This window comes from Lactuca sativa, chromosome 2 (assembly GCF_002870075.4).
Source record: "Lactuca sativa cultivar Salinas chromosome 2, Lsat_Salinas_v11, whole genome shotgun sequence".
Lineage (NCBI taxonomy): Eukaryota > Viridiplantae > Streptophyta > Magnoliopsida > Asterales > Asteraceae > Lactuca > Lactuca sativa.
In genome coordinates, this window is record NC_056624.2 from 212,811,757 (window position 1) to 212,825,696 (window position 13,940).

The window sequence follows — 13,940 nt, forward strand, 5'->3', positions numbered from 1 at the left end:
TCATCCCAAGTGGCCCCCTTTGAAACCTTAATCCCCTTTTGAGAGTTTTGAGCCTTGAGAATGTTTTGTGTTCACTTTTGAAGAAAGAAGAAAATCGCAAAACCACTTAGGACCCAATGTGCATGTTTGCATATGTTTTGTTGTGTTGGGAATTTTGGGGGAACTCACTAAGCTTTGGCTTACAGTTGTTGGTTTCATGGTTTTAGTTACAAATGATCGGGACAAGGCGAATGCATGATCGTACACATCCTCCTGCTGATATATGTTTTGAGAGATTTTGATACTATAATTTTATGGATTTCTCTTGAAAGCGATGGTTTATTATATTATGGTTTGTGGAAATGTTTTTCAAAAGTGAAACAATTTTATCATGATTTTTGGGATGTTATAAGTTGGTATCAGAGCCCTGGTTTGAGAGAATTGGATAAACGCTTGTATGATTCCAGACTCTAACTATGGATCTGCAAAATATTTTTCAAAATTAACTCTAAAATGATCGATAAATAAGATGCGATGTGAACAATCATATGGAGCCAAGGAAAGTATTCCTCAAGATACCCACACTTTGTTTTGTGTACTGATGATATGATAGAAATGCATGCTAGTTTGTAGGCTAGGGATATTCATGAATTGAATGGTTTATGATGCCTAATAGCCTAGGATAATTTCTTGACATGTTATATGGAACTGATATCATTATTGGTTGCTTAGTGTGTGCATCATAGTTGTACATAACTAAGATTTTATAGCCTAAGAGTGCTTAATTTAGCCTTATTTCCTATTCCATATTTGATTGTGGATTTAGGGTAAAATCAATTATTCGATTGTCTGTCGAATCCAATGTTATGTATGATTAGCATACACAAGGCGACTACAGGGTTAGTGGAAGTTTCATGAGTTAGTGTAGTTTGTAGAAGGCCAGCATAAGGAATGATTAGCTACTCTCAAGAGCGTTCGTATAGGATGTATGTGTATCCTAGTTGTTGGGCTTTGTGGCCGGGAGGTCTGTGGAAATCCTCTGAGACAAATACGGGTAGGTGTGGAAGGTAGTGTGGGCCCGTACTATTAGAAGCACATGACACGTACGGGTATCAAGGAAGTCACAAACCCCGAGGGCTTATTGATCCCGTAATGATGTAATAATATAAATTTTGGCTTTTTTTTTTTGATGTATTTCAGTTTGTTTTCAATATGACAATCACTAGAGGTTCGGGATCAGGAGCTGGCGGCCCGAAGAGACCAAGATTTACTGATGATGACATTCATGAGATGATCACCACCCAGGTGACCATGATAGTTAGGGAGGCGATCCCGAAGGTATTTGGGTTTATTAAGACTACTATGATTGAGTTGTTTGACGAGCGCTATGTTTCCGTCACCAAGGCTACAACTGCCACAACCACTGCAGCTGTTGTTGCTGCATGACTCCATGGGAGAGGAATGATTAAGTACTAGGAATTCGGCAACATGAAGCCCCTAGAGTCGACGGGGTCAAGGACCCGATCGCCTCCATGAGGTGGATATCTGATGTGGAGGGTTGTTTCTTCACATGTTCGTGCCCGAAGGACCAGTAAGTTAAGTTTGACTTAAACCTTCTTTGCTTGGGGGCGAAGGACTGGTGGAAGCTGGTGACCAGTGCTTATACTCCTACGGAGAGTGCCGTGTTGCCTTGGGATCAATTCCTTGATATGTTGCGTCTTGAGGATGTTCCTTTGGTTGAGAGGGAGATGTTAGCCAAAGAGTATCTGTGACTGAAGCAGACGACAAAGTCCGTGACAGAGATCACCAAGATGCTTACTGAGAGAGCTATTTTTTGCCCCGAGTATCTTGCCTCAGAGTAGGTTTAAATGTCCAATTACTTGAGAATGCTCAAGACTGATATCATGCATAGGATTTCCAAAGTTGAGGTTGTTGAGTTTGTGTATTCTGAATAAGAGATTTAATAAAATTATCGGTCCCTGATTCTTAAAAATATATATAATACACGACCAATCAAAGAGAAGAGAGAAGCAACGAGAAAGGGGAAGCGCCCCTTGTTAAACCGCACCACAAACAACACCTAGGGTGTGGTGTTCCTGGATGCGGTTCACACAACCAGAGTGTGCAGTACCTTGTACACAGTGGCAGTCCTAGCTAGGTGCCCAGTGTGGCACCGACAACACCTAGCTTCCACGCACGTAGTAGAAAAAAATTCGTTTTTTTTTTTTAATTTTTACCTATTGTGCCACTACGTAAAAAAATCGTGCAACTACTAAAAAAATTGTGCAACTACATAAAAAAAATTGTCACTCTATCGGGAATTACCAAACGAAAAAAATAATAACGAGCCCAATGTTTTAATCAGTTATTGTCTAATAGTCCAATTGCCTAAAGCCCAAAATAAAACTTAATTAGATAAATTAGCAATTGGGCTATTTGCTTGTAAAAAAGATAGCTCAATCCTAATTAATTGAGTGTGTAATTGTTGATTGGTACAAGGAAAAAAAAACACGATTACACAAATATCGACTAGACTACTCACGACTACTCGACTTCCTGGCTCCTACGTCCAAAATTCATTCGATGGGTGATGACTACTGTCGACATTCATTTACTCGTGACCTCACAATCCTTGGACCTTGATCGATTTCATTGTTGGATCGATCACAATCCTTGATCGATTTCAACAATAGTCAATCACTCAATCTCTTGAAGCAAGTATCGATCAACTTCTCTCTTCTTTCAATTTCTACTGTTTTGGTTAACAATTAACAAAATCCACTTCAAAGCCCCACACTACAATGAAGCAAGTAATTTTTACCAACTCATTTAGATATTTGAAATTGATATGTTTTTTTTGAAGTTATTGATTGACTTGGGTGAAATTGATTTGTTTTGTTGAAGTTATATTGTTTGCTTAGGTTATATTGCTATGTTTTTTTTTTGAATTGATTGTTTGATTAGGTGAAATTGATATGTTTTATTGAATTTATTGTTTGATTAGGTGAAAGCAACTTGTTTTATTGAAGTCATTGTTTGATTAGGTGTAATTGTTATGTTTTTATTGAATTTATTTTTTGATTAGGTGAAAGCAACTTGTTTTATTGAAGTTATTGTTTGATTAGGTGTAATTGTTATGTTTTTATAGGTTAAACCAAGTGTTTTTTTTTACCAAAAGACAAAGACCTAATCCTAATGAAAGTGGTGAAGAATGTTCAAAAATACCAATCACCAATCAATCAATCCCTTCCGTTTCTAATCCTAATGCAACTCCACAAACACCAATCACCAATCAATCAATCCCTTCCGTTTCTAATCCTAATGCAACTCCACAAACACCAATCACCAATCAATCAATCCCTTCCGTTTCTAATGTAACTCCACAAACACCATGCTCTAACCAACCTAATGATAATGTTGACTTGAAAGATCTTCCAAAGGACCCGACGGATAGGCCATTGATTACAAGTTACAAATCAAATATAAAGGATGATGTAAGAAGAACATATTTGCTTCAAGGACCGTGTCAAGTAAGGGCATATAAGTTTCCTATAGGTGATAGATTTAGAAGATTCGTTCCTTTATGGTTTGATGACTTTGATTGGTTGGAATATAGTGTGAAAAATAATAGTGCATATTGTTTATATTGTTATTTGTGTGGGGACCTCATGGGACAAAAGGGAGGGAGAGATGCATTTGTTTCCCAGGGTTTTGATACTTGGAATAAAAAAGATGCATTTCAGACTCATGTGAGTGGTGTTGATAGTTTTCACAACAAAGCAAGGGAAAAATGTGAGTTTTTAATGAGGGAAAAACAAGCAATTAATGTAGTCTTGAGGAGGAAAACCGAAGCAGAGGACCATAAATATAAAGCTCGATTACGTGTTTCTTTTATTGTTGTTAGACTTTTATTGAAAACCGGTTTACTGTTTCATGGTCATGACGAGTCGGGTAACTCGGAAAATAAAGGGCTTTACATTGAAGTGTTAAAATCCATTCGAGAGACTAGTGAAGATATTTTCAACAATACTTTTGAAAATGCTCCTAAAAACAATCAACTAATTTCCCCTAAAATTCAAAAAGAACTTGTGCAATGTTTTGCACAAGAAGTACTTTTGAGTATTCATGAAGAGATTGGTCAAGATGTTTTGCTTTACTAGTTGATGAATCTAGTGATGTTTCAAAAAAGAAACAAATGGCTATTGTTTTGCGTTATATCGATAGTCTTGGCTTTGTGAAACAAAGATTCACAGGACTAGTGCACGTGAAGGATACATCTTCTTTGACCCTAAAAAACGCCATAAATGAAGTACTTACAAGTAATAAGTTGAGTTTTAGTCAGGTAATTTATTCTTACTTTTTTGTTATTTCAATTTAATATATATATATATATATATATATATATATATATATATATATATATATATATATATTGTTTTAAATTTTAATAGATAAGAGGACAAGGTTACAATGGGGCTAGTAATATGCGAGGGGAATTCAATGGTTTGAAAGCTTTGATATTACAAGAGAGTGACACGACTTTTTATGTACATTGTTTTGCACATCAACTTCAATTAGTAGTTGTGGCAGTAGCAAAGAAGCATGATGGTGTTAGTGACTTTTTTGAGCATATTTCGTTGGTGGTTAATGTTGTTTGTGCCTCGTGTAAAAGAATAGACTTACTACGAGAGCAAGCAAGAGAAAGGGTGCAAAAAAGCTTGTGTAGTGGTGAACTTGAAACCGGAAGAGGGTTAAATCAAGAGACTACACTTGTTCGAGTGGGAGAAACAAGATAGGGTTCACATTTCAACACACTTACAAGTTTGATGAAGTTGTTTACGGATGTTCTTGTAATTTTAGATTTTGTGAAAGACGAGGGAGGGTCATTGGCAAACTGTCAACAAGCATATGGAATCTTAACATATTTTAAATCATATGAGTTCGTGTTTTACTTACATATGATGTATGACATTTTACACCTCACGGGTACATTGTCAAAGCAACTTCAAAGAAAAGTTCTAGACATTTTGGAAGCGGCTTCGATGGTTAGAGGGACAATGTAGGCATTGCAATCTTTTAGAAACATAGGGTTTGCTAGCTTTTTGCCAAAAGTATCCTCTTTTTTGTCAAACACACGAAATTGATACTTTAGATATGGAAGAGTTGTATATTGGTGCGAGAAACCATAGGACTACAAAGATTAATAGGTTTCATTTTGAGGTTGAGATCTTCAACACGGTGGTAGATATGCAACTTACAGAATATCGGGATCGTTTTAGTGAAACAAGCACCCAATTACTAGAATACATGGGTGCTTTGAGGCCTTGTGATTCATTTGCACAATTTGACAAATTAAAGTTATTGAAGTTGGGTAAGTTATACAAGTATGACTTTGATGATTCAGATATGATAGACCTCGAAGGACAACTTGAGATATTTTATCACTCTTGCATCAAAGATGAGCGCTTCACTAGTTTGAAAGGAATTTCCGACCTTTCTCGTTTGATGGTTAGTACGGGGAAGCATCGGTCTTATCATTTGGTTTATAAGTTTTTAAAGTTGACTTTGATATTACCCGTAGCGACCGCAAGTGTAGAAAAACATTTTTCAAAGATGAAGCTCTTGAAGACCGACTTACGTAACAAAATTGACGATGAATTTTTGAACGACGCATTGCTTTGTATTGTCGAGACGGAAGCACTTGCAAAAGTTGAGAATGAAAAAGTAATGGAGCGGTTTCAAAAGATGTCTACACGAAGAGATAAATTTAAATTATAATAGATTTATGTTATATTATGTTTAAGCAGAAAAAAAAATTGTATTAGATGTTTTATATTATGTTTGACCGGATTTTTTTTTAATGTTCTATATTATGTTTGACCGGAAATTTTTTTTGTGGTAACCCCTACTACTAATTTCTACGTCCGTCCTTGCTTGTATAGTGTACACCATCTGACCTAATAACCTATTAACTAATTTGCATCTTAACTGCTAATTTGGTTCTATCTGAGCGTCGTTGTATATATTTTATATATAAAAATGATATTACTATATAAATAGAAAAATAAACGTTATTATAAAGATAAGTAATTAGCCTTCCATTGTTTAGTTGTTTCATGATTTGTTTAGTTGAGTATTCAAGGTTGTGGTCGACAGAGATATTCCTTAACTGTTTATCACTATTTAAGTAACATTAAATTAATGTTAAGGAAAGGCACATAGATCTAAATATGGCAATTTGCAATACAATTAAGATAATTAAAATTGATAAGCAATATATAATAAATAATTCATAACTTTACAAATAGTATAGTACAAACCCAGCAATTTTTTTCTCCACCTTTCTGTCGGTCGCTTAAAGAATTGTCCAAACAGTGAAGTTGAAGGTAGATTTTCACTGATAAACATGCAAGCAAACTGAAACTGTCATCTTAATAAATGTTCTTTATTTTAGTAATATCCATAAATAATACATAATATTTAAATGGATTAAATAAATATTTATATAATAGCTTTTTAGTTTTTATATTAATTTATAAAGTAAATCATTTTATTATATCATTTATGTAACAACCGCGATTACTATAGCTTAGTGACAATTGTTTGAGAATTAAACATTACCATAGGGGAGTCCTCTCATATTCGAATATCATATTTTCAGTGTTGGATGGTCTTGTTTTAATTTAAAGAATCTTAATAATTTGCTGTTAAGTAAACGGAATATAGATAATTTTGGATCAATGAAAGTTGTGAAACACTTTCAGATTAAAACATTTCGAAGGTACACTCAAAATCTCTAATCGGATGAAACTCACTGTTTTTCTAGAATGGAGAATGAAGAAGATGTTATGAAAAATGTATCCAAAATGAACCCCAAATTGATCATATAATAGAAACTAACTTCCAGTCCTAAAACTGTCATATGGTAGTTACAGGAAAACAACTTCCTGTCCAAAAAACGGTCATATTACCTGTCAAAACTAACATAAAACCAAGTCTATAAATAGACCCCAGTCAGGGGCTCTGGCCCTTGGACCCCGCTCCCAGGGGCGCTGCCCCCGGACCCCCGTTAGTTCAGGGGCTTTGACCCTAAATAGCAGTATACTTTCAACAATGACAAAATCAAACAAATGTGCACTCCGCACCATACTAATTTGTTCGATAATTGTCAAAGTGACATTGATCAACAAATTAACCTCATTAAACTTAAATAATATTAGTGATATAAAATCACCAACATTTTCCACAATTTAGCAAAAAAAAGTTAAGATATTAGCCAAATAGTTATTGAAATCGCAGTCGGAGCATAATTGGCTGTGATGTTGTGTGTGTGTGTGTGTGTGTATATATATATATATATATATATATATATATATATATATATATATATATATATATATTAAATTGAAAATTGTTAGGAGAAATCACAAATGATTTAGGGCAAAAACCCATATGCTTTCAGAAAAAATATCGGTTTTACCTATGACGTCTTTTGAGGTTAATAAAGCACCGAGGTTTTGTTTAATGGATTCATTTATTACATCTATCAGGTTTAATTTACTCATTATTGTCGGTAACCCTCACCTAAGTTGGTAAGTTGGATCCTACGTGGCCTCATACATGGAAGTCAACGTGATATATAACCCTTTTATAACAATTTCATCATCGCAAAGCAATCGACATTTCTCTCCCACGAAAGAATGCAACATCCTCTTCAAAATAAGCTCGAATGGGATTTCACGAGGCAAAAACAAGGGAAAAATAAAATGCGGATGTGGTGATGTTTTCCATGTCCATGCTTCACGCACACCAGGCACTTCAGGATAGAAATTTTGGCAACAATGAATTTGATTTATTTCATCATCCTAAGTTTTTCATGTAATTAGGGTTGCATTAACCTTATCATGTAGGTACAAGGAGGTTGTGGGTTATCCAAATGGGTTGGCGATCAAGATACAAAAGACTCAAATGAGTTTATAGAGTAGAGACAGATGATGACATTGATGTAGATGGTTGTTGTTTTGTTTAGGGGTGTTCGTTTGGATGGATCAGTTTAATCCGATCCGATCAAGTGAATCCAAAATAATTTCGATTTTCAAAACGTAGATCCAAATAGTCCAAACTAAATTAAAATCCGATCTGATCCAACCAAATTATAATTCGGTTGGATCGGTTTTTTACAATTCGGTTTTCAAGAATCAAGACATTTCAACAAATATATAACTTTAGTATTAACTTACTCTATAATATAAACTAAAAAATATTGTTTAATTAGTTGTGAATTGAAACTTATAAATAATTATCAAGAAAAATATATTATATATTACTAATTTATAGACAATTTTTTTTTGATAAGAAGTAGATATTAAAGTATTATAAATGATGAAAATTTTTAATATACTAAAAGAATAACTTAGTAAATTTGTAAATTATTATTATTATTATATATATATATATATATATATATATATATATATATATATATAAGAAAAACAAAATAATAAATTGCAATTCGGTTTTTTTTGGACTATTCGGTTTTATAATGTAAACCAAAACCAATCCGAAATCCAAAATAATAATTCGGTTTTGCTAAAAACCAATCCAAATATCCAAATATCCAAACCAAATAGTCCGATCAAAATTGTCCAATTTAACAATTCGGTTTTATCCAAATAGTGAACAGCCCTAGTTTTGTTAGTAGTTGTATTGTTCATGTTTGTTTCAGTAGTGTACAAGATTTCGTGGAATTTGGTTATTTTGATAGCGGTTGTTATGACAGTTTTCACACCTTCGGCCGACGGCGAAAACGTCAGACTATGCGACGTTATGTTGATGGATCACAAATATTGAACGTATATTGAACAATACAATACAATATATAACATAAATATCACTTCCATTATGGATTAACATTACATCAAAATATGTTTTATAGTGTTGGGAGTTTAAATACAAATGATGCTTTGATCATTAGGCATAACAATACACGATAAGAATAATAAGCTTACAGTGGTTCCATCGATCAACAATTGCTTCAGGGAGAAGAAGTTTTCATCTCTTGGTTTCTTAGAAATACATGTGGTTTTTAAAAATTCAACATAATGTTGGTGAACTCACATGTTTGAAATAACTTGAAAATACTTTTTATATATAACTATATTTAGCTATATAAGTATTATTAATTTCGATGTTGAGGTACCTTTAATTTATAAGTAGTATTCTACTATTTACAAGTACTATAATTTTCACACTTCATTTGTTGTTTGTAGTATAAATAATGTATATGTACTACTATTTCTTTTAGGCGTCCCCTATTAACTAATATTTATTACTTATCTTTTTGAAGGTGTTTCCCCTTTCAAAGGATTGTAATATATATATATATATATATATATATATATATATATATATATATATATATATATATATATATATATATATATATATATATATATATATATATATATATATACACTACTACTATTTTCTTGGGTGTTTCCCCTATTAGTTGTTCGTAGTATAATTAACATATAATTGTACATACAACTTATCCTCTTTAAATCTTCTAGAGAACGTTACAATGAATTCTTATAATCGAGCTATTGGCTAGGAATTTACTCCGCACGACACTTCGTCATAAAATTTAGACAATTATCCATTTTGTGACTTGACTTCCATGGTTGTAGCTAGCAACCGCAGGTGGGGGTGTCAACCTCGTATATATCTATACATAACTCGCTTGCTCACTTAAGATTAACGATTATAGGTCAGTTTTTTAGCTAAAAACTAATTAGCTAAGATAAGTGGATCGATCTCATTTAACACTTGTTTTGTTTATCTTTAAAGTATAAAAGAATTCCAATGTTGCGTTGTATGATTATAATTATAATTAAAATAGTTATTAGCAAAACCAAACAAGTAGAGTAACGGCGTATCATATAACTGTTATCTATTTGAAATGAACAGAATAACGACTTAATATAAATGCTATTCTTTTGAAATGAGCAGAGTAACAATATAATATACAAATTTTATCCATTTCAAATGGACAGAGTAACAGATTAATAAATGAATATTACCCAATTAAAACGGACAGAGTAACAACCTAATATACAATTTTTATCTATTTGAAACGGCCAATGTAACGGCTTAATATATGAATGTTACCAAATTAAAACGCGCAGAGTAAACATAATCTATCTATCTATCTATCTATATATATATATATATATATATATATATATATATATATATATATATATATATATATATATATATAATCCAATTGAGAGGGGCAGAGTACGACTCAATATATGAATATCATCATTTTAAACGGACAAAATACAAAGTAACGATAGTGTATAAATATATTTTTAAAATAACAATATTCATAATGCAACTATAATAACGATAAATAATGAATTATAAATTAACATGTATTCCCATCCTTAAATTGAGAAAAAAAATAAAAACGAGGTCGTGAACTCACTATTGTAGCGTGCTTTAAACGATACCCACTCTTGCCAAAAAGTAGTCAGAGGTTCGGGATTTATCGGGATCGAGAAAGGAAGTTCCAAAGAAAACAATAATAAAAATAGAAAAAATAAATAAATAAAAAAGGTAGGAGGAATCACATTTGACGGAATATGATCCGAGCGATTTAGAAATTATGGGCATTGCTATTTATAGGCGGTCAAATTGAAAGCGCGCAACGGCTAAGACAAAAGCATTTTGCGTTTTGGCGCGCTTGTAACACCCCAAATCACTAATAAAAAAAATCTTTTTTTAAGTATCAAATTCATACAATATTTGTTTCAAAATCAATCATAGTAAAATTTATCACAGTCATCATAGTAAAATAACAATCATCAATACGAAAAATTATCAAGGGATGTTGTGCAATCAAGCCAGACTCTTCCTTTTGGAATTGGAAGTACCTAAAAATGTTTAAACCACAAAACCATAAACACAAAGCTTAATGAATACAACATACCATCCATATCAGTGGGCCCATCCCTACGTATGTAGACACTATCATCCAACCAGTCTTACAATCACTCCAAGATTACAACCCATCCGTAACCTTTCTACTATGATCCAACCATGGTCTTCTATGCAACTTATAAAGATAAACAAGTGTTGTGATCCAACCACAATCTTTCATACAAATGATGTGACCCAACCATAGTCTTTCATACATGTCAGTATACTCGGTTACAAAGGCACACTAGCCCACACCTAAATTCTCATAAGCGCTATAAACAAAAATTTCTAGACCCTCACCCTAGGAATCTCCTCGACACACTACCGTACTACTAGACGTCTCTTCCAATTCTGTTGATCACCTTGTATTTGCTATCCGTACATGATACATTGATACGATATCAAATAGACGGTCAAATGAATAAGTCTACCCTAAGTATACAACCAAACAAGGAATAGGAAATCAGGCTAAATCAAACATTCTAGGGCTATACAATCCTAACCATATAAAACTATTGTGCATACATTTAGCAATTAATAACATCATTCAATTCCAAGCAACACATAACAACCAACCCCTAGGCTACAATGCATCACATATGTCAGACAAATTCTAACATGCAATTCCTAAGGGGAACCTATATATATGTATGTATATATATATATATATATATATATATATATATATATATATATTATATATATATATATATATATATATATAGTTCTAACTATTCATAGACATAAATAACAAGTATGGATATTCCAAAAATTAAGGTAAAATTTTCATATTTCCAAAACTAATCAAAACCATAAATATTTACAAAACATAGTTTCCAAAATGTCAAAATCACAAATCAGAGTATACTAAGAATAAATCACATAGAATCGAGAGGATATGCACGGTTAAGCTTTTGCCTTGCCCCGATCATCAGAAGTACCTGAAACATAAAACTTAAATTGTAAGCCAAAACTTAGTGATTTCCCCCAAAGTACCCCCAAAGTACCACATACGTAGGGTTGGGTCCACAACCTCCCAGTTGGATTACCCTGACCCACAAACTCCCGGTTGGATTGCCATACATGTTACATACTAGGTCCACAACCTCCCGGTTGGATTGCTACTCTGGCCCACAATCTCCCGATTGGATTACCTCAGGTTTGTTGTCTTACAACACAAAGCAGTACTGTAACGCCCGTAGATCTGGGCTAGTCAATTTAGAGACGATAAGCATCAAAAATGAATTTTTGATGGAAGATTATTTAGAAGGATTAATATTAACTAAGTTATAGTATATGTTACAAGGATTCCGTACATATAAAGAACGCCAAACTTCGAGTTATAACGAAGAAGTTATGACCTGTCGAAGTTTCGCGAAAGAACCGGCACGACGCAGCGCGACGTAAATAGTGAATTTACGTTAGATAGATATTTAGCCAAAACAATCTAAATGAGAATTGAAGATCTCATCGATAGTAGTGCAACGACGGAAAGACAGACGAAAATGGACGTCAGACGAATGAGTTATGAGTTTATAACGGAGTTTTCCCATCCCGGCCTACTAGAGATAATGTATAAGTAATATATTTATAATATATTAAAAATAAAGTCAAAACTAGCCAATGGAGTCTAAACGAGAGTTGTAGAGCATAATCTCACCTACGCGTCGATATAAAGAACGTCGAAAACGGAGTTCGTATGCAAAAGTTATGAATTTATGAAGTTCGGGGCGCGAAACCCCAAAACTGTCAGATACCACGACGTGGCAAGCAGTGCCACGACGTGGCCAGTCTTCTGACACCTCCGGGAGTCCCCCGGATGCAACTTGCGATGACGCATGTAGTGACGACCAAGCCCACGACGTGGAAAAAGGTGCCACGACGTGGCAAAGGCAGATTTTGCCCTATAAATAGATTTGAAGGGCCAGCCGAGTTTGGTTGCTCATTCTCTCATCTCTCACCCATATTACCTCGATTTATTTGCAAAGAAGTACCCCCAAAGCCCTGGTATCATCTCGAGACTCAAAGCGAGTCCCGACGCCCGAAGATCCCGAGAAGTGCAATTCCCGAGCCGAAGCTTTGCTCGCCAGGAGCCTAGTTTTTGTGAAGACCTTCCAGATCTACCGAAGAATACTACTTTTACAAACCGTAGTGCTGTCCGAGCATCGTCTAATCAAGTGAGTGTATAGTCACTTTCATCTTACACATAGATATGAAGTATTTTATAAAATACGTGCTATGTGTATATATATTGTTGTTTATATGAGTGCGTGTATAGTCACTTTCATCTTACAAATAGATATGAAGTATTTTATAAAATACGTGCTATGTGTATATATATTGTTGTTTATATGAGTGAGTGTGTGGTTACTTTCTTCTAACACATAAATATAAAGTATTAGCTATGAAATATGTGTTATGTGTTATATATTATTTGTCTATTTGAGATGAGCTTGAAATTGATGTTTTTATACGGGTGTTAAATGATTTAAACCATATATGTATTTTTTATATCTACAAATATGTTGGGTAGAACATGGGTAGATGAAATATAGTGGCGACTATGAAACTTAGTGCCTATTGAGTAAGCTTTGGTGACGATGCAACTTCGTGCCTATTTGATAAACCTTGGTGACGATGTGACTTTATGCCTATTTAAAACTGTCTACATATTCCACACTCCATCGTGTAATTTTTTTTTTCTTTTTAATTTGTTATTAATATTTTTTATATGATTAAAATATCTTTTTAAATATTTTATGATTTTAAAATACAAATAAAAGAACCTTTGGATTTGACTTTAAATCTTACACGGTGGAGTGTGGAGTGTAATATTGGAGACAGTTTTGGAGGTAATAAAAGCAAGCTATTGAAAGAAGCTGTGCAGATCATTCCCAGCTGCCACCCATAAGCCCTCTTTAATCCTCATCTCTTATCTACATGTGGGTGTGTTACTCCCTACCCCCACCCCTACCCCC

At 33.7% G+C, this 13,940-nt stretch overlaps 1 protein-coding gene across 1 annotated transcript; it reads left to right on the forward strand.

Moving 5' to 3' along the window:
* Window positions 1-5,133: 5,133 nt before the first annotated feature.
* LOC111912210 (uncharacterized) lies at window positions 5,134-5,757 on the forward strand. The gene has a single exon (XM_023907932.1). It carries the CDS (start codon window positions 5,134-5,136, stop codon window positions 5,755-5,757), a length of 624 nt encoding a protein of 207 aa, XP_023763700.1.
* The last annotated feature ends 8,183 nt before the right edge of the window (window positions 5,758-13,940 follow it).